Genomic DNA, 21,797 nt, shown 5'->3' on the forward strand with positions numbered 1-21,797 from the left:
GGTTGCCCGCCCTCTCCATCCCACCATTTGGTTGCTCACAGTCACAGCGGGGCAGGAGAGCGTGCGTCGCATCAATGGTAGGCTCTCTCTCTCACAGCCACAGGAGAGCCTACCACCGCCTCCAGAGCTGCTGCCACTGAAACCAAACAGTATAGGCGGCAAATGGGGAACAGGCAGCGTGATGCAGACTTGCAGGACCCAAGTGGCAGGCGGAGGAGGAGGCGGCCACCAATGCTGGCAGGTGATAGGTAGGGTGGGGTGGGGCTGGTGGGGACCGAAGAAAGCCCCTTCAGTGGCAGTCGCAGCTGTTATGCAGTGGCAGTCTGCTTGGGAGGGGAGTGAAAGGGAAGAGGTGGGTGCGGGGCACATGGGGCAGCTCCATCTCAAATCCAACAGCCTTGCCTCACCTTGTGGCAGCACTGGCGCACAGCACTCTCTCCTATCCCTTTGCAGCCACAAGCAACCATACAGAGTAGGCGGGTCTTAACTAGGGCTTATTTTAGGGGTAGGGCTTATATTAGGTGCATGCCAAAAATCAGGCTAGGGCTTATTTTCTGGGTGGGTCTTATTTTCAGGGAAGTACGGTATTTCTCTGTCTCCTCTTCCGCAGTGTCTTTCCCTCTTTCCCCGAAGGCCTGAGAACTGAGTTCTCAGTGATGCTGAAATCTGCTATGTCTCTTTCTTTTGATTGTCACACTTGTCCACCAAGTTTGTTCTTTTGTTTAGTGTCTTATGAAGTGGGGCCTCTAAGTATAACTTTTTGTGATAGCTCCTTTCTTGGACTTGATCTGTCTTCATCTTTCATCAGCTGAGGTATGGCTATTTACTGCTCCAATTCTTAATTTTTTTTTCTTTAAAGCTTGTCATAAATATATATTTGAGAATTCTTGGACAGTCGCTGATGCTATTAGGAACTGCATACCGTATATTCCGGCGTATTAGGCGACCCGGCGTATAAGACGACCCCCGAGTTCGACGCCGGGTCGCAAGACGATCGACGCCGAGTCGCATATAAGACGACTTTCTAGGCATGCGACTCGGCATCGATCATCTTATACGCCGGAAATGACGTCATTTCCAGCGTATAAGATGACTTTCTAGGCATGCGACTCGGTGTCGATCATCTTATACGCCGGAAATAACGTCATTTCCGGCGTATAAGATGATCGACACCGAGTCGCATGCCTAGAAAGTCATCTTATATGCCGGAAATAAACGTAGTTTATAACGTTATTTCCGGCGTATAAGATGACTTTCTAGGCATGCGACTCGGTGTCGATCATCTTATACACCGGAAATGACGTCATTTCCGGCGTATAAGATGATCGACACCGAGTCGTATGCCTAGAACGTCATCTTATACGCCGGAAATAATAAATAAATAAATAAATGTTATGACTCGGCGTATAAGACGACCCCCGAGTTCGGAGGCTGTTTCATCGTTCTCAAAAGTCGTCTTATACGCCGGAATATACGGTAGTTCTTACAGGTAATCCTCAACTTACAACCATTTGTTTAACAGCAGTTCAAAGTTACTACAGCCTCAGAAGAAGTGATGGTTGCATTTAGGACCCCCACACCACCCCTGCATTCAGGCATTTGGCAAAAGGCTCACATTTAGGACCAGTTGCAGTGTCCTGGAGTCCTGGGGTCATATGATTGTTATTTGAGACCTTGCCACCCAGTTTCCAATAAAAAACGCCAGCTGGGGAAACTGAATTTGCTTAACAGTAGCTGGAAAAATGGCTATAAAATTGGGATTCAACATATGACTGTGCTGGCTTTTGAAGGAAATTCTGGTCCCAATTGGGATCACAACTCTGAGGATTGCATATAATCTTGCATATAGATTCAACTGTTACTTTTTTATTTTTGAGGTTTTTTTGTAAGCCTTCATACTCAGTATTTTCTGGTTCCCATAGGTGCAGAAGATAACAAAAGCAAAATATATTTTCTTCTGAGAGGCAAACACAGTGGCAGTCCCCAAAGGCAGCAACTATTTCTGATTGGGAGGGACACATAATCAGTATTTGTGTCTAAGTTACTAAATCCTGCCGCCTTCTGTTCTTAAGCTACTAAAGTGCCTAATTTTGTGAGTGGAAAATAAATGAGTCATGGAGTCCTCCTAGACCGCAAGATTTAGAGCAAGGGAATTTTTTTTTTTTTTTTTTTTTTTTTATTAAAAGTTTTATAAATTTTACAAAAAAAAACAAGAACAATACAGAACAAAAAACAACATATACAAAAAAAAAAAAAAAATTAAACAATACATATAAAAAAAACCCCCCACCCCACACCCCTCCCAAAAACCCTCCCTTCCCCCCCCCTGAGCTTCCCAGAGCAGAATATAGGCTTAAGATAATAATAATAAAAAAAAAAATAAAAAAATAAAAATTAAATTAAAAACTTTATATTTATATATATAAAAAAGATATCTATAATATATATAAAAATAAAACTTATGAAAAAGCTATATAATATTTTGTATACCCAATCTAAATTGTATAAATTTTATCCATTTGTCCCAGATAGCAAAAAACTTCTCTTGCGTTTGTTGCTTTAAGAAAGCCGAAATCTTTGCCATTTCTGCCAGATAAGCTACTTTAAAAAACCATTCCTGCAATGTAGGCAAAGATTCCTTCTTCCAATATTGTCCAATTAACAGCCTCGCGGCTGTGATCAAGTTTAACATCAATACAACCTCCTTTGTATCACAATCTGTAACAATACCTAACAAAAGAGAGCAAGGGAATTTATCACACTTAGGGACCAGCTACAAATTAAAAGCTTCAGGTGGAGTTTAGAGAGTGAACAGTTAGGGATCGAGTGTCCATTGCAGAGATCGTGGAGTTACACGGAATAAAGTAGCAAGTTGGCTGAACATCCAGAATCCTAAAGATGGCTGCCATGTATCTTCTCTCTTCCCTTATTTCGTGGTATTCTGACGTCAAGGAGTCATAGTTCATTAATAATTGCACCAAAGAGGAGATTTTGCTCCTTGGGCTATAAAGTTGCTATAAAGTTGCCAAATGACCTTGTTTGTGTGGGGTCTTGATGCTCTCTCAGCTTGGTTGTTTTCTTGTAGACGTTTCATTATCAGATGAAGTAACATCATCAGTGCTAGTGATATTACCTAGTTTGGTAATGAAATAGCTGCAAGAAAACAACCAAGCTCTGATAGCACCAAGAACACCATAATTCAACCCTCAGCTACAAATATTCTCTTCTACCAGGATCTTGCTTATCCTGCACATTAGAAGCCCTTTGATTTCTTGAAATCAGCAAAGAAAAACTTTTAAATACTATAATGACAATCACTGGCTAACTTCTGCATACTAATAGTCCAGGATCGGTGGTGTGAAAGATGACAACCATACACAAACAGGCAGCTTTTAGGAACACTCAGCTTTTCATTGTATTGATTTCTTCTCTCTTCCAAAGAGCCAGTCACAATAATTTATTATGTTTATTCTTTTTAAATGATTTTTCTTTACTTTTACATATATCAGTAATAGCCCTTAATTATATTTTCCAGGAGTTTATAGGAAGAACAAGGAATTAAAATGTCAAGTTTTACATAAATGGTGACTAACTAGAGGAAGTAGATGAAATTGTGTAATTTGATAGAATAGGACAAGGGAGAAATTTTAGTGGGCTATTGTGGATAGAAGGGATGTGGGTGGTCTGCAGCCTTTCACGAAGAACAAATGTTTTGCCAAAAGAATTAAAAACGGCTGTGTATAAGAGTCTGCTTCTGTCCATTATACAGAGAATTGGGTCTGAAACATAAAATGTAATGGAGTTACGATAAATAGAAAGTATATGGTGAAAAACAAGAATTGATCATGAAATACAGGTGATGAATGAACGTGGATGAGTACACAAGTGACTGGTGTGAAAGCAGTAGATTGAAGTATGGGGGGAGGGAGGAGGGCTAGTCAGACAGGAAGAACAAATGAGGATGGGATTGTATAGCATACAGCAGGGGTGAGGAATGATGGACCTCATGACTTGTGGACTTCAACTCCTAAAATTCCTGAGCCAGCATTGAAGGAAGGAAAGAAGAATTGATGGGTTGAGAGGAAGGAAAAAACCAAGGAAATCTTGGTTGGATGGAATTAATGAAATCCTCAAAAAGAATGAGGTAAGAAGGGTGGCTTGCAAAAATGGAAAGATACTGGAGGTATGGAGAGGTTTAGGGCGGTCTTTCTCAACCTCAGCAACTTTAAGATGTGTAGACTCCAACTCCCAGAATTCCCCAGTTCACAGATCTTAAAATTGTGAAGGTTGAGAAACACTGATATAGGGAACAGTATTGGTGTAAAGTAATAGGTTTCTTTTCTCCTACTTTTCTAGGTAGTTCTTGACATATAACCATCATAGAGCCTGCATATTAAAGTCATAAGTCTGCAATGATACCAAAACAGTTCAGTCAAATGATTGACCCAATATTGTGACCTTTTTATGGCAGTTGTTAAGCGAATCAGTGTGGTTATTATGCATATCCTTGGTCATTAAGAGAACCAATGGTTTGGTATGGGCGCAGTTTTGCCAAAAACCAGAAGTAAGTACCAGTTTTCAAAAAAACTGTTGTAAAATGCAGCCATGTGACTGCGGGAGGGTGCAAATGCTTGTAAATATTTCCGTGTTGCCAAGCCCCTGAAATTCTGTCACGGGACTACAGAGGGGGCCATCAGAACTTCAAATCTGGGTCATAAATCTCTTTTTTAAAGATTGGTAGTAACTTTGAACAGTTGCCAAGCAACTGTCATAAGTCGAGGACTACCTGTATTTTATTTGCCTTATTAATTCTGACTCCTTGTCTATGCTTCGCATACACCTGCTTACCCTAAACGGGAAGAATGTGATTAAGTAAATACATATGAAAGCCACAACAAAATAAAAGCAGTGCATTACATTCCAGTTGTAACAGAATAACAGAGTTGGAAGGGATCTTGGAGGTCTTCTAGTCCAACTCCCTGCTCAAGCAGGAGACCCTATACCAGTGATGGCGAAACTTTTAGAGACTGAATGCCCCCAAACCGCCCCCCGTCCCCGCTCCGCTGTGCTCACTGGGCCACCCACCACCTCCACAGCCCACCACAGATCACCCAGGCAGCCCAGCACTGCCATGGTGGCCACGCCCTCTGCCCATGCCCTGCAGCAGCATCTGCGCGCGACGGGGCGCAAGGGCGGAATCTTGTCCCCGCTGCCTGGCTACCATGTCCTTGGCTGCACTGCTTCACGTGGTCCATGCCCGGGGACAACTCTCGGGGGGCTGCTGGTGAGAAGGGGGCCATGGGAGGAGGCGGGGCTGGGGCGACAGTGCGTGTGCCCACAGAGAGGACTCCAAGTGCCGCCTCTGGCTTGCGTGCCATAGGTTTGCCACCACTGCCCTATACAGTTCTGGGCAAATGGCTCTCCAGTTACTTCTTAAAAACCTCCAGTGATGGAACATCCACAACTTCTGAAGGAAGCCATTCGACTGATTGTTTTCACTGTCATGAAATTTCTGCTTAGTTGTAGGTTGGCTTTCTCTTTAATGATCTTCTATCAGTTACTTCTTGTCTTGCCTTCTGATGTTTTGGAGAAAAGGTTGAACCCCTCTTCTTTGTGGCATCCTCTTAGATATTGGAACATGCCATCATGTCACCCCAGTCCTTCTTTTCATTAAACTAGACATAACCAATTCCAGCAACCATTCTTCATATGTTTTAGCCTCCAGTCCCTTAATCTTTTGTTAAATATTTCTGTCTGCAACGAAAAAGGGCAATACTGTAAAGTTGATTGCAAATTACTTTGGAGAGAATTTTCTTACACTCACTCCCTCTGAGAAGACATTCTTTGACAGACACATTCACATCTTATGCGTTAGTAAAAGAGTTTTTTCAAGAGTCCATCAACTGAAGATTTTAAAGGATAGATAGATGTGTTTCTCTCTCTCTCTCTCTCTCTCTCTGTGTGTGTGTGTGTGTATGTGTGTGTGAAAGAGAGAGAGAGAGAGAGAGAATCAAACCATCCTGCTTTTAAATTGCATCTAAGACATCTTTTCAGTATTACTGCACAGGGATCGTTGCTTTTCATACTCTTTCAGAAGCAATTTCAGACTTCTCAGAAGTATGATATGTCCATTCACAATCAATGTGGCTTGATGAAAGGTATATTAGAGGTTACTATAAGACAGTGAAAGACATTGATTCTCACTACATAGTTATTTATGAGTTGTCAGGAGATGAGATTTCTTCTTTCCCTTAATTTTGTGGCTAAAGACGTGTTCTTGTGACAAGACTGGTGGACTTGAATGTTAATGAAAGAGAAGGCCCTTAACTGTTGCCCATGGTCGGTTGTCTTCTGTCTGATTTCTAAGTTTTTAAGACCAGGTGTCACTTTCATAAACATAATTATTTCACAATTATTATCAGAAAGAGGAAGGTCAATAGAAACCCAGTTAACAATTTGCTGTCACATTCCTGAATTAGGGCTACAGCAGGTGTGTCTAACCTTGGCAATTTTAAGGCTTGTGGACTTCAACTCGCAGAATTCTCTAGCCAGCCATGCTAGGGAGTTGAAATTCTGGGACCTGAAATTCACAAATCTTAAATTTGCCAAGGTTGGACACCTCCATAATAAAGGAAAGTGAGCAAGGATGTCTGCCTTCCTCTTTTCTTTTCACTGCTTCCTAATTTTCTCATCTTCTGTGACCCATTCCACTAGCGTAATTTTGCAATAAATTGCTTTGAAAATAATCTAAATGGCAGTAGTCACCTTTCACATTTACTTAACGTTTGTCTTTTTTTCCAATAGTTGTTGTCCTTCCATCAAAATATGAACATACCCCGCAGCCATGATTTGTCCTCTGGGAGTATCTGGTTACACATTTGACAAGGACTTTCTTAAGGTTGGCTGATATTGACATGAGGACATCATGGATGCTTTTCCCTGGGGTAGGAAGAGGAGTTAAATGCTGCTGCTGTTGCTTCTATAACTAAGAGAGCCAGTTTGGTCTAGAGTGGTTAAGTCACCAGGCTATAAAGCAAGAAACCATGAGTTCAAGTCCTGCCTTAGCCATGAAAGCCAGCTGGGTGATCTTGGTCCAGTCACTCTCTCTCAGTTCAGCTCACCTCACAGGGTTGTTTTTGCCGGTAAAATAGGAGGAGGAGGAAGGAGGATGAGATGCGTTTGTCGCCTTAAATTATTTGTAAAAATAATAAAGGCGGGATATAAATAAATAAAAATATTAAGCTCATTGGGAACTCGACTAGTAATAATCAAAGGGCTCTCTTTCCTCCTTAAAAGAGGAAAAAGATGCACATTAAATAATTCAGAATAATAACTCTTTGATACTGATTCTGTGTTCACAAACAAATTCACCAACACATTTCAGACAGCTTGATCATAATCTGTGAGATAGATTGCGTGAAGAGCGATTGGCTTACAAACATGCTGGCTGGGGAATTCTGGGAGTTGAAGTCCGTCACTTTAAGTTCAAGTTCTTAAGATTGAGAAACACTGTCCTAGAGTTACCCAAGGAGTCCCTGACAGAATGGTGATGACCCTGGATTTCTGTCAGATCCCCAAAGAAATGTATTACTCTTCTTTCTATCCTATACATGCTTCTATAGCCATTTTGGGGGGCCTGCCATTCTGTTGGGAGGGGGGATGCTTTGCATTGCCTTGCCACGTTGCTCCTCCCCTAGGGGAAGGAATGCAGCCGAATAACATCATCCTTATCTGACCCACGGTTTGCGCTTGGAGCCAGAGGGCAATGAAATCGAGAGAGACCTTGAAGAGCACGCCCAGAGGAGCCAGTTACCAAAACAAATCTGTGGATTGGCTGAGATTCAAATGGACATTGGGACTCTGGGGAGAGGAGTAATGAATATGGCTTTTGACATACTGTGTGCGTGGGATTTTTCCTCAGACCTCGCTTTGATTCCTTGCTATCACTAGCTCCTAATAAAAGTTCCTTTTGAGACAATGCCTGTTTCATGAGCTCTGCTTTCTTGGGAACCTAATTGAGGCAGGTCCTTAACAATTTCCTTGGTCCAAGACCTGGCCCTCATCTTAAACCACTCCTGAATGGCATGGCTTTTCAAAGAAGACTCTTGCAGGACAACTCATTCTCAGGAAAGATACTTTTTTTTTTTCCAGAAGAGGACCACCTAGGATGTCAAATGGAATCCATGGGATGTATGAAAGTGCTATTATGAAATCCAAACTGAAAGCTACTCTGTTGAAGCTCTTTCTGCTTGCTTGATCTAGGATTATTGCCTAGGTGTGAAGGACAGATGGAAGCTTGAGGGATTTACTTTGGGAGCTAGCTTTTAATCCAGTGTCAGTGATTTTCAGTATAATCAAATTTCTTGAACTGGCTTCCTTAGCAGCCAGTGATTTTGTGCATTATCTCTCTTTCTCTCTCTCTCTCTCTCTCTCTGCAGCAGAACTCAACATCAATTCAGAGACACCGAGGTACCGACTTCATTCAGGAGAACCTCCTGAATGTGTCCTGGTTTCTGAGACTGGTTGACCACTTATGGTTAGGGGCTGAGCTCCAGCATTATTGACCACCCTCAGTGTCTGGACCATCCATTCCTTCCAAGTTATTCCTAGCCATTCTGGAGAGGAATGATTCCTTCTCCTGTGGAGACCCCATCTCTTGGTCATCACGGCAGTCTTTGCCTGCTTCCTTGGGGCACCCTGGCCTCTCCTGGCAGTCAGATCTTCCTCCCAACCTCCTCAGTCTTTGTGGATGTGGAGTTCCAAAGGTGGAAGAAATAAGTCCTTCGACTTGCTTCAGGTGAATCTTTCCTTGTCTCGGGGACCCAATGCAGGGACAATTCCCATGTCTGTCTCCTGAGATGCCAGGCCCATGGGCAAAATGGAAGCAGCCAATGTCAAGTCATTCTTCTGGGAGACCTTCCCACCCATGCCTACCTGTCGGGTCTATTGCAGCCCAACCTATCAGGATGGACATCTCTTTGTGGTGGGGGGGTGCAGCCAGCAGGGTCAGCCATTGGACACCCTGGAAATGTTGGACGTGGTTTCCCACAAGTGGACAGTGTTACCTTCTATGCCCACTCCACGGGCAGGGGCAGCGGCCGTGATGCTTGGCAAAGAAGTGTTGGTGATTGGTGGAGTTGACTCCACACAGCGACCCCTGGCCTCCGTCGAAGTCTACCACACAGATGAAGACAGGTGGGAGAAGAAAGCAGACCTGGCTCAGGCTTCAATGGGCATTTCAGCCCTTGAGAAAGGTAGGTGGCCAAATTCCTTCATTTTGGGGGATTGATAGTGAGCTAGAGAAGGGACGGTACAAGGCAGTCCTTGACTAACGATCACAACTGCAGCCAAAACTTGTGTGGCTAAGTGAGACATTTGTTAAGTGAGTTTTGCCCCATTTTATGACATTTCTTGTTACAGTTGTTAAGTGAATCACTGCAGCTGATAACGTTAGTAACACAGTTGTTCAATGAATCTGGCTTCCCCATTGATTTTGCTTGTCCGAAGGTCACAAAAGGGGGTCCTGTGACCTTGGGACACAGCAACGGTCATAACCATGAACCAGTTGCCAAGGGTCTGAATTTTGATGGCATGATCATGGGGATGTTACAAGGTCATAAGTGTGAAAAATGGTCATAAGTCTGTTTTTTCAACGCCATTATAACTTTGAACGGTCACTGAATGAACCGTTGTAAGTCGAGGACCACCTGTACAGTAGTTGCTTTGACTGGCTCCAGACATTGGGGAAACCAGTTGTTCTACCTTTTTAAGGTGAAGTTTTAGCCAGGCATATCCCTTTACGGACATCCCATTCTGTTCCACATTGACAATTTTCCTGCCCACTTGAATGCCCATTTTTCCTGAGCTGATTTTGCTGTTCATCATTTCTGCAAAACGAGTACCGTCCTCCCCAATCCTGTTCATAATCTTGTTCTTATGTAGTGCTTGTAAGGACCCACCTCAGCTAACCCCCAAGAAAGCAGAACTCTGGAAACAGGCATTGTCTCAAAAGGGAACTTTTATTAGGGGTTAGTGACAGTAGGGAAGTCAGGGCAAGATCTGAGGAAAATTCTGCTTAAACAGTATAATTCAGCCAGGGGTAGGCAACCTTGGCTCTTTTATGACTCATGGACTTCAACTCCCAGAATTCCTGAGCCAGCATGGCTCAGCTTGGAAACCTCTCCCTTTCCCCTCAGCATGGCTGGCTCAGGAATTCTGGGAGTTGAAGTCCACGAGTCATAAAAGAGCCAACTATACCCCTGTATAGTTAAACCAGCAATATTCCTCCTCCCACCAGAATCATAATGTCCATTTGAAATCCAGCCAATCCACAGGTGGCACAATGTTTGGGTAACTGGCACAGCTGGCGCACATCTCAAGGTCTTCTCCAGTTTCATTTCTCTACAACCATCTCTCTGATAAGGGAGACACACATTCCTTTCTCAAGTGGATGGAGGCGGGAGAGGAAAAATAGAAAGCGAAGTTATCCCAAGCGGAAGCAATTATCTCCCCTACCCCCAGCAGAATGGCAGGCCCCAAAACAAGAGCACAAGAATATATATGCAAGAAAGACAATAAGGATTTGGGGACCTGACAGTGGCTGGAGCTGAAGAGCCACTGTAGGAGAATATAAGCTAGCCTTGATGGGTGCCCATGGGTTTTCTTGAAAGCGTCACGAAAAGGAGGCTAGGAAGAAGTGGGCACAGTGGAACAGCATGTCACAGTAAAAGAAAAAACTCTTTTTAAAACTCAAGCTACCATTTTAAAATGATTTTTCCCTCCTTTTTCATTGCTTTCTTCCTTACCTGAACCCCTGTAATTTTTAATTCAAATTTGGTGGTAGCTGAGAAGTAAGCTAGGGTGGTAGCATAAAAAGAAGTTGGAGAGCTTCAGTGCTGGTTAGCATCCATGGAATATAGAAGAATTTTTTTCCCCCAGGCTTTTGGACAGAGTTGGCTTTTGAAGGCTCATTGGGGTTTGGGGAGCGCCCCAAAAATAACAGGTAGGGCAAAGACGTTTCCTTTCAGTTGTATTTACATTGATTTAAAATTAATAAATTAATTTATTAATAAATTAATCATCTTCTGGGAGGAGGCTACCTGGTATCCGAAGCAGAACATCCAGATTCAGTCACAGCTTTGTTCCAGACAGTATCAACCTTGTGAAGCTTCCTCCTTCGGTTATGTATTCAAGATGGACAGAGATGAATATTTATAAGTTACTTATATGTAAGGGTGTAGGTCTATACATATGTTGTATATAGTATGTTTAAATGTGTGTTATGTACGTGTACACTTTGAGAGCAAGCAACTGAATTCATTTTTAATGTGTGCCATTGTTCCCACAGTAAAAAAAAATGACAATAAAGGTTATCTAATCTAACCTGAACTTAAAATTATCCTTTGCCATAATATTTGATAGTTTTTCCTTCATGCCAACTTAATAATTACGACTGAATGAAACTTTGGGAGGCTGCTGGGGATGATACGGTGTGTGTGTGTGTGAGTGTGTGTGTGTGTGTGTGTGTATGTCACAGAGCTATAAGTCTGCACACAAATATTATACAAGTAATCTTTGACTTAACGACCACATTTGAGACTGGAATTCCCATGGTAACTTGTTGAGGTTGTAAGTTGACTTCGACTCAATTTTACAACAGTTTTTGGGGTGGTTCTTCAATGGGCCTTTTTTGTTAGAAATCACCAAGTGCCTGAATAGTGATCACATGACCGTGGCACAATGGTTGTAAGTGTGAGTACAGGTTGTCTGCCACTTTTTCTGATGCTGTCGTAACTTTGACCTGTCATTGAATGAATGGTCGTAAGTTGAGGACTATCTGTAGAGCAGGTATCTTAATTAAGTATTCTTAACATGATAAGGGTACCTTTCTAGGTAAAGTTAGGCAGGCACAAAGGAATGTCCTGCTGCGCTCAAAGAAATCTTGTGGGTTTTTTTTTTACTTTCAAATGGGAAATGTGCAATGTTCTATTACAGTGGTGGCGAACCTATGGCATGCGTGCTAGAGGCGGCAGTCACAGCCCTCTCTGTGGGCACATGCGCCATCACCCCAGCCCCCTCTTCACCAGCAGCCCCCCTGGAGGAGAATCACCCCCAAGCAGCCAAAGACATGGCAGCCGGGCAGTGGGAACAAGACACTGCACTCATGCCCTGTCATGCGCAGATGATGCTGCGGGGCACGGGTGGAGGGCGTGGCTGCCATGGTGCTGCTGGGCTGCCTGGGCAATCTGCCGCGGGCTGTGGAAGTGGTGGGTGGCCCTGTGGGCAGGTGGTGGCGGGGGCGATTTTGGGGCACTCAGTCTCTAAAAAATACGCCATCACTGTTCTGTTATGTGTGTGATTGACGTACCAGCAGCTGCCCTCAAAAGGAAAAAGGGGGTGAGAAAAAGGGATAAAATAAACTTGTATAGGTAGTCCTCAACTTACAGCCACAATTGAGCCCGAAATCTCTGTGGTTAAGTGAAACCTTCGTTAAGTGAGGTTTGCCCCATTTTATGACCTTCCTTGCCACAGTTGCTAAGTGAATCACTGCAGTTGTTAAGTTGGTAGCCCCGTTGTTAAACGAATTTGGCCCTTCCTTGTCAGAAGGCCGCAAAAGGAGATCACATAACCCCAGAACCTTGCAATGATCATAAATACGAGTCAGTTACCAAGCATCTGAATTTTGATCACATGACCGTGGGGACAATGCAATGGTTGTAAGTGTGAAAAACGGTTATAAGTCATTTTTTTCAATGCCACTGTAGCCTTGAATGGTCACTAAATGAACTGTTGTAAGTTGAGGACTACCTATAATAGCAACTAGATTTTCAGGCACGGTGTGTGCAAGATGCCAGCATCGCATCTCTTTTACACGTAACATTCCTTCCCTTCCAGCCCAAAAAAGAAAGGGAGAGGGGAAGGCTTAAAACCCGGTTTCTGTCTTTTTGTATTTGTCATTACAAATAAGTACAATGCAAAAGGTGCATTTGACAGGCACCGAACTGATTGGCAACAAAGAGGCCGTTTCAGTAGAAATTGTACCCCTGTCTCTCCACAGCCTTGTTTCTGATTTAAAGCAGCCACAGGAGGCTGCCAGTTTGGCTGCAGAAGTGGGAAGCAGAAAGGCTATTTTCCCTCAGAAAAATTTGTTGGCCCCACAAGAAAATCCGGAATCCCTTTCACGACCAGGCACAGCTTTGGGAAGGGTGACTTAGAGCGGGGGGGGGGGGGGGAAGGGTGATGCACTTGGCAGCAGAGAGAAGATTTGATTCCTCTGCTCTCAGCACTGTTGCTGTGATAAGATCTGGAGTCCTCCGGAGCTGCAGTAACCGAAAAATTCTACTACAAAAAGAAGATGTGATTATAGATGACCCCTGAAATGTGTCACATGACTTATAAGTGCCCCTTTGTATTATGCAGTTAACTGATCTTGCTTGCAGAAAAGTACATTATTTATAAGAGAGAGACAGAGACAGAGTCGGAGACAGAGACATATTTGCGATTTTTAAGACTTACCTGTTTTCCATTTATGAAGTCTTCCTTATATTTTTATTCTGTGCTATCTCAGAAATTGGCTATGCTATGGTCCTTTAGTTCCACATTTTTTTCCATTACGTTCCATTTCATTCCTTTCCTTCTCTTTTTTTCTGTTAGATTTCGGATCATTTGCAGACAATCCTAAATGTGATGTTTATAAGGATAATAATTTCATCAGGAAGAACTTAAATGTGAAAGTTATCAGCCGTTCAGTAGAATGCATTCATTTAATACAATCAAATATATCCATTTAATACATTCAAACATTGGTTGGTTCATTTTTATCCATTCAGCAAAGATTACTGGATATAAAATTTTCAAGTTTGTTTGAAAACATATTCCATTCAAATGGAATCTTATAATTAATTCAGTCAAACTAGTCAATTTAGGCTTGGGTTATAAAAAATAAACATTCTGTTTTGCTTCAGTAAATATTAATGCAAATATACTTCTTCCAACTAGCTAATGTTTTAAACATTTAAATGTATTAGCTATTAACATTTCTGGAGTATGTATATAGTAGAAACAAAATGCATATAACCTTATTTAATTACATTATCCGAGACCTGGACCTGGGGAGTAAACAATTGTGCTTTTCTTGTGTTTAATAAGCCAGGTAAAATAGAAATTGCCTGTATTATCATAATATGGCTGTCTCTTTTTTGATATTGTTTTTCATTAGATCAATTTTCCAGCACATTTGCTACCATATAGACATTTTCAAATTCTGCTTTGTTTTTTAACATCTTGCTACTGCTTGTTGGAATGCAGCCAATAAGAAAATTCTTTAGACTTCAATGTGTTTTTGATTATCAAAACAAAACAAAAACTTAGTAAGGCCAAGGAAGGATCCATTGTAATTTTCTGAGTTGTGATTTGGTTCAAATAGGGATTTGTCCTATTTTAATAAAAATTTGCAACCCCAAAACTGGACAGCTTTATAAGACTACTACATATGATAATAGGAATCTATTTCTTTTTATTTTCTCTAACATACTGAATTTAATGTCAGGCCAAGTCCACACAGGATGGTCTAATTAAACTAATTTGTTGCTAAGCAACCTATGCACAAGAATCTTCTTAATGCACCTGCTTGGAAACAAATAAGGGTGCATTGAATTCAAGCAAAGTTGGATTTAGTCCACCTGTGGCTACATAGGAATTATAGGCTGATCCCTCTTTTAACTCCCTCCAGAGGCTCTGCCATTCCTTCTTCTACACTTATGATAGTGTTGAAGGAAAAGGCTTCATCATGGTTCAGTCCAAGCCAGGAATAAACAACATGGCGACTGCTTTAGGAAGAAGGTTGCAGTTTATTGAAGAGGAGAGCCAGACAGAAAGATGGCTCTGGAAGAAAAGAGAGAGAGAGAGAGCACATGTAGGGAGTGGGTTTTTATACCCGCTGGGGCTTTTGTTTGGAGTTGTTTCCTGTTCCTGTTTGAGGCTTTGTATTTCCCGTGTCATGTATTCTGACCTGAGTCTGGGTGTGCCCTTTGGCATCTGTGGGTTAATCCTATTATGTCCTGTCTTAGAGTTTGGGTGAGGTATGTAGATTTTAGGTGTCTTTGTCTTCCTAAGCATCTAGCTTTCTGAATGGTTTACATCTGCATTTCTACAGAGCTGGTTTCTGCTTGGGGGACGGAGACTTAGGGCTATTAAGAAAAACTGGGCATGCTTTTCTGCCTCTTTAAGATCCTTTGAGGAAATATATTTTTCTGCCCTTTTAATATTTCCTTCTCTGGGGGGCTGACTTCCCACAATAGAATCTATCATGTTGAATTCATTTGATATGAAATACCAGCTATAAAACTCACTGCGTTTTCCCTAACTTAGGGCAAAATTGTTCTCAGTGGTTTTTTTTTTTTTTTATGTCAGTTGGATAGCAATCAGATCAAACATATCGGGGCTTTCCCATCTAATATATTATTTTCAACTCACTCAGAAAGTTTGTCTTCTAACAGAATGTTGTACATTTTTGAAATTCTCACCCATTCCCTATTATCTGATGAATTTAGCTTAATCTTAGATTTAATGTTGATTCAAACTCTTCGTATTATAACTGCTGGAACTGTAGCGAAATGTAGAATTTCTTCATGAATGAACAACAGTTCTTAAAATTATTTGCAATTGCGCTCTATTTATCAGAACGTATTTGTTACAGCAAAAGTTAAGTGACAGCATAACCTAATCCTAAATTAACAAAACAAGTGATCCATGCTGCATCTAGTTTAATCTACATCTAATATGACATATTAATGAAAAAAAATCATATCCCAGATTACATGGCTTATCATCATGTTCCTCCTCATCTGAAATTATAGTTTGCAATCCTATCCTGTAGACTGAAGTCATTTTGGTGATAGTCTGCAAGAGAACAATGGACAGGGAAGACAATGGCTGAGAACTCAATAGACTTCTAAAGATCCAAGGGAGGGAATGGTGTTAAAGGAAGAAATTTTATGGTTCTTGCTCATTCTTCAGGCAGTCTGCGCAGCAATTTCCTCATGGCCTTAGACCAGAGGTGGGCAATTATATTTCCCAGTGGGCCACATGAAAAACTGAGACTGTTGTGGAGGACTGAACAAACAGGGCTGTGAAGGTGTGTAGACATGCACACACGGACATAAATAAATTGAAAAAAAAAATAGTTGCCTTCAAAATGAAAGCAATCCACACAGGCAGGATGGGGATAGGGCAGGCAAAGGGCCAGATGTGGCCCGGGGGCCATAAAACATCCAAATCTGCCTTAGCCTAATATTTTTCATAATTTGTGATTAATAATAATAATTTATTAAACTTGGATCCTACCCGACTCTCAACAACTCTGAGAGGCTCACAACAGAAATTAAAATAAAAATAAAAGATGGAAATGTGATGAAGCGAAGGGTCTACCTTCTTCCTTCCTTCTTGAGGGCCCAAATAAAGAGCCAGACCTTCATGGATAAAGAAATAAGAAAGGCAGATCCCAGAAGCACCATGGAATAAATTTCCAGAGGTTCCTCAAGACCTGGCTATGTCAGCAGGCCTGGGGATGGGTGAACTAGTGTGTGGCTCTATTTTTAAACATATTTTTGTTTATTATTTTTGCTTTAGCATGGTTTTTGTGATTTTTAATATATGTATTAACTGTTTTTAGTTCTACTGTATGTGGTCCTGAGTCATTTGTTGTGACCTAAACTGGTTAAATAAACATTTTTTTTATTTATAGGAATAAAAAATTTACAGGTTACAGGAATTGGCTACATCTAGTCTAATGAAAAGAAGGAGTGGGGGAGCTGGATAGCGCTGTTCCAATATTTGAGGGGCTCCTACAGAGACAAGCGGGTCAGGCTATTTTCCAAAGCACCAATAAGCAAAACAAGAAACGATAGATTGAAACTAACCAAGGAGAGAAGGAACCTAGAACTAAGAAGAAATTTCTTAATGGTGAGAGCAATTAACCAATGGAATAACTTGCCTTCAGAATTTGTGGGTGCTCCATCACTGAAGGCTTTCAAAAAGAGACTGGACAACCATTTGTCTGAAATGATACAGGGTCTCCTGCTTAATCAGGAGATTGGATTAGAACAGTGGTGGCGAACCTATGGCACGGGTGCCAGAGGCGGCACTTGGAGCCCTCTCTGTGGGCACATGTGCCGTTGCCCCAGCCTCGCCTCCCCCCGTGACCCCCTCCTCTCCAGCAGCCCCCCTGAAGGAGAGTCGTTCCTGAGCGTGGCCCACGTGGAGCATCGCAGCCAAGGACATGGCAGCCAGGCAGCGTAGACAAGACTCTGCCCTCACATCCGATTGTGCATAGCTGATGCTGTAGAGCGCGGGCAGAGGGCGTGACCGCCATAGTGCTGCTGGGCTGCCTGGGCGATCTACGGCGGGCCCTGGAGGTGGGGAGTGGCCCTGCAGGCAGACGGGGCAGGGAATGGGGCAGAGCAGGGGTGGGGCAGGGGGTGGAGTGGGGGTGGGGCCAGTTTTTGGGCACTTGGTCTCTAAAAGGTTCGCCATACTGGACTAGAAGACTCTGAGGTACTTTCCAACTCTATTATTCTATGCTCTAAATCTATGGTGAAAGCAGTGTCAATGGCTCTCCCCATTTTGTATGAATATTGTGCAGGTGTGCCTACTAAAAGCAGGAATATGCTTGACAATGGGTCACTATATTTTGAAGAAAGCCTTCAGTCCTGGAAGGATATTTTAACAGATGTTTTCCAGGTTCCCCTCTGCATTCCAAGGAGCTAGAAATATTTCTATGACTTAGTCTAAATGGAATGTAAAATTTATAATTAGAATCTCCTTTTAATCTTCACAAACACCCTACGATATGTTATTATAGGAGAGAAGTGGGAAAATGTACCAAAATAGGGATTTATGGAGAGTGATAACATTTCTTTGTTGCTTGGTTTGGGTGATGTTATCTGACAAAAGATGCAATCTCCATATTTTTTGTTTCCACACTGTTGTGCAAAGCAGATCAAAATAGTCTGAAGGGGCCTTAACTGAATGCCTTTATTCTTCATTCTATAGCAGTGGCAGCTGAGCCATGTGCCAATTAGGTACATGCTAGGTGTGACATTAAAACAACAACAACATACAGTCTTTTTAAAAGCTTAAACCAGCCTTCTCTGGTCTGGTACTTTTGAGTAGAACTTTTGAGAGGTCTAATGGACAGCACTAGGCTTGAAAGAGCTGTTTTGAGTCCTTTAAGAATAGAGCAAAGAGTAACCAATTAATCTTTTACAGTTAGGGGCAAATCAGTAATGAATAAATAATGGAGAATCAGTATGTAGCATTTAGGATGTTGGGCTATGGTGGAAGAGACCAGCTTTCAAATTTCTATTAGGCATGAAACCTATTTGATGATTCTGGATCAGTCACTATAACAGAATAACAGAGTTGGAAGGGACTTTGGAGGTCTTCTAGTCTGGTCTAGTCGAGCAGGAAACCCCATACTATTCCAGACAAGCTCTTCCTAAAAGCCTCCAGTGATAGAGCATCCACAACTTCTAAAGGCAAGTAGTTCCACTGGTTAATTGTTCTAACCATCAGAAAAATTCTCCTTATATTTAGGTTGCTTCTCTCCTTGATTAGTTTCCATCCATTGCTTCTTGTTCTGCCTTCAGGTGCTTCGGAGAATAGGTTGACCCCCCCTCTTCTTTGCGACAGCCCCTTAGATACAGGAACACTGCCATCATGTCACTCCTAGTCCTTCCAATATTTGGGGGCTGTTCACAGAGAGGAGGGGATCAACCTATTTTCCAAAGCACCTGAAGGCCAGACAAGGAATAAGAGATGGAAACTGATCAAGGAGAGATTCATCCTAGAAATAAGGAGAAGTTTTCTGACAGTGAGAACTATAAACCAATGGAACAGCTTGCCTTCAGAAGTTGTGGGAGCTTCATCAATGGAAGATTTCAAGAAGAGACTGGACTGCCATCTGTCAGAAACGGTGTAGGGTCTCCTGCTTGGGCAGGGGGTTGGATTGGATGACCTACAAGGTCCCTTCCAATTCTCTTGTTCTATTCTGTTCTTTTCATTAAACTATACACCCACAATTCCTGCAACCATTCTTCATATGTTTTAGCCCCAACCATCTTTGTTGTTCTTCTCTGCACTTAACATCTTTTTTATATTGTGACGACCAAAACTGGATGCAATATTCTAAGTGTGGTCTTCCCAAGGTGGTACTAACACTTCACTTGACCTTGATTCTAACCCTCTGGTAATGCAGCCTAGGATTGCATGGGTTTTTTTGGCAGCTGGAAGTCAATAATGTTGTAAGAGGTTAAAAGCCACATGTATTGCTTTGGGATCTCTGGAAGCAGATAAAGAGTTATTACAAAAATAACTCAAGAAATTACTGTACACTTTGGTAGTCACACTAGTGTTGTCATCAGTCGGATTCTTCCACTTCTAAAGTCTTTCAGTGCCTCTTTTTTCTCAGCACAAGTTCCTAGGCAATTCCGTCTTTGAAGCTTGTTGATGGAGAATGGGAGATGAAAAGTAGCAGCTGCAAAAGGGTGGTTCAGATTTTACATCCGCTCTCGACATTCTTCCTCTGTAGTAGATTTGAAGAGGGGAGATGAAAAGAGCTGCGCTGTGCTTTGGAAGCTCTCTGAAATACAATTATCACTAGAGGGCAGCAAAGAGATATGGAGCCCAAATATGGCAGCCTTGATTAAAGTCCACAGATCTATAGTAGATGGTGCCAAATTTAGAAGGCAGAGCTTCCATCCAGCTCCAGACTTAAGAAAGATGGGAAGAGACTGATCTTTATCCCAAACCACTTTTCTCAGTTTGTAGGACTTTAACGTCAAAGGCCTGGAGACTAAAACATATGAAGAACTGCTGCAGGATTTGGGATTGGCTAGTCTAAAGAAAAGAAAAATAGGGGTGACATGATAGCAGTATTCCAGTATTTGAAGGGCTGCCACAAAGAAGAGGGGGGTCAAATTATTCTCCAGAGCACCAGAGGGTAGGACAAGAAACAATGGTTGGAAACTAATCAAAGAAAGAAGCAACCTGGAATTAAGAAGAAACTTCCTAACAGTGAGGACAATTAACCAGAAATCGTGGAAAAAGCTCATATTCTGGTCCCTGCCAGCTGACACTTTTTGGAGGATGAGATCTGCACCTTGCCCATTCTGCTTTCTTGCAAAACTATTCAGCTGTTTCCACTCACGCACCAAGGTTGGCATCCTCTGTGTTCTTTCCGTTAGAAAATGTCTTCTTGTGGGACCAAGGAGCTGTGACCTGTGTGTTGAAGCGTCTGCCCCGTGAAACAGTATCTCCTCCCCTCGCCCCAGAAATCTGGAGAGACCTGATTTTCCTGTTGACATTATAGACCTGGATATTTACCCTGGCATTGGGACCAGGAGGTTAAATCAGCCTTGTTGGTGGATTTGTTTGATTGGTTTTTACATATTAATACTGGATTGTTCAGGCCCAACATATATTACATGTTATAAATATTAATACTGATATAAAGTTCTCTTGGTTGTATTAAGTTTTAATCCTCTGTGCATCATCCTGTAGGGGGGGGGTCACTGCTGTTGAGATGGGCAGCAGTATAAATTGCTGAAATAAATAAATCTGCCAAGCAGGTCCTCTGCCACTGATTTGTGTCAGTCCTAATTGGTCAGAATCATTCATTCTCTTCACCCCATTCAGTAATTTTTTACATTACACCCAGATCGTGTGTATCAATAGATCCTGTTGTCATGCCTTCAGCCAGAAAAAGAATGAAGCTGCCTGAATGGCTTGTTCATATGAGCGGTTATATAACTGATTCATTTTATCTGTTTGATTTAATTATGCAAGATTTAATTACCGCATATCGGTTCCAGAAATTGGCTGCAGTGATTTCCCTCAGGGCGTTTTATCTTTTTAAACATCTCTGTCATAACTCTCTAAAATAAGATTGGCTGCTTATGCCTTTCCCTCATTATCTGATTTTTTTTTAATCTTGTCAAGAAATAGGGAATTTTCATCCAGCAGGTGCCTGAAGGATTCTGCCTTTCTTGGTGTGCCTCTACTGTCTTGGTGGAACAAAGAGGAGCTTGTGAGCCATTGTTGGAGATCACAATTGTAGGTTTTCATCCAGATCTGGAGTTAGAGGTGATTGTTCAGACAAGGAAGCCTGTTGTATCTTCTTGATGTCATATTTGGCAATGTGAGATAATGAAAAGGAGGCTAACAACAGATGCAAATCAATTAAGATCTGCAAGAAATTCTGGATCTGGTTAACTAATAATTTTGTGTCCCTCCGCTCAAATTGGAAGCTGTAACCTTCTCTTGTATTCCCACCCTCCCTTACTATGTGCAGAGTGGTGGGGAGGCTATGGTGGAAGCAGAATTTGGCAGCATGGTTGGGTTGCCATGGTGTCTCCAGGGATACTACATGGCGAATATAATTAGTTGTGATAGCCTGGTATCCCAGTGTTGTTCCTGTGTTATATTTGTTAAAAGAAGCAGGTACCCACGTGAGGCAGTTGCTAGAGTCTTATCAGAGCACAGCTAGCTTGAGTCTTAAGGCGATTGTGAGTAGGGTAGGATGCCAGGCTGTACAGGGAACAAAGCAAGCCTTCTTCAACAAGTTGTATTCTGGAATGGCAGACTGCTGGGCCCAGTATTCTTGACAAGATTATGTCAATCATGGAGGAAGTTTGAGGAAGATTTTTTTACGGAGCATGGGCAGGGTTTGGTTAGATAGTGTCTTCAGTGCCATGAACATGAATCTGGACAAACTCTGAAAGAGTTGAGTTCAGGGGAGT

General features: G+C 42.1%; 1 protein-coding gene across 5 annotated transcripts in view; it reads left to right on the forward strand.

Annotated features, from left to right (window-relative positions):
• The window catches only part of KLHDC8B (kelch domain containing 8B), a 58,019-nt gene that overhangs the window by 20,998 nt on the left and 15,224 nt on the right, over positions 1–21,797 (forward strand). For 3 of the 5 annotated variants that reach the window (XM_039324989.1, XM_039324988.1, XM_039324992.1), the window contains one exon: positions 8,442–9,254. In XM_039324989.1, coding sequence (XP_039180923.1) covers positions 8,870–9,254 — 385 coding nt within the window. In that variant the 5' untranslated portion in view covers positions 8,442–8,869. Of the gene's footprint in view, positions 1–6,926; positions 6,945–8,438; positions 9,255–21,797 lie in introns of those variants that run through there. The other 2 variants (XM_039324990.1, XM_039324987.1) reach the window with 2 other exon arrangements.

This window comes from Crotalus tigris, unplaced genomic scaffold, assembly GCF_016545835.1.
Source record: "Crotalus tigris isolate CLP2741 ecotype Arizona unplaced genomic scaffold, ASM1654583v1 scf7180000024313.351630, whole genome shotgun sequence".
NCBI lineage: Eukaryota > Metazoa > Chordata > Lepidosauria > Squamata > Viperidae > Crotalus > Crotalus tigris.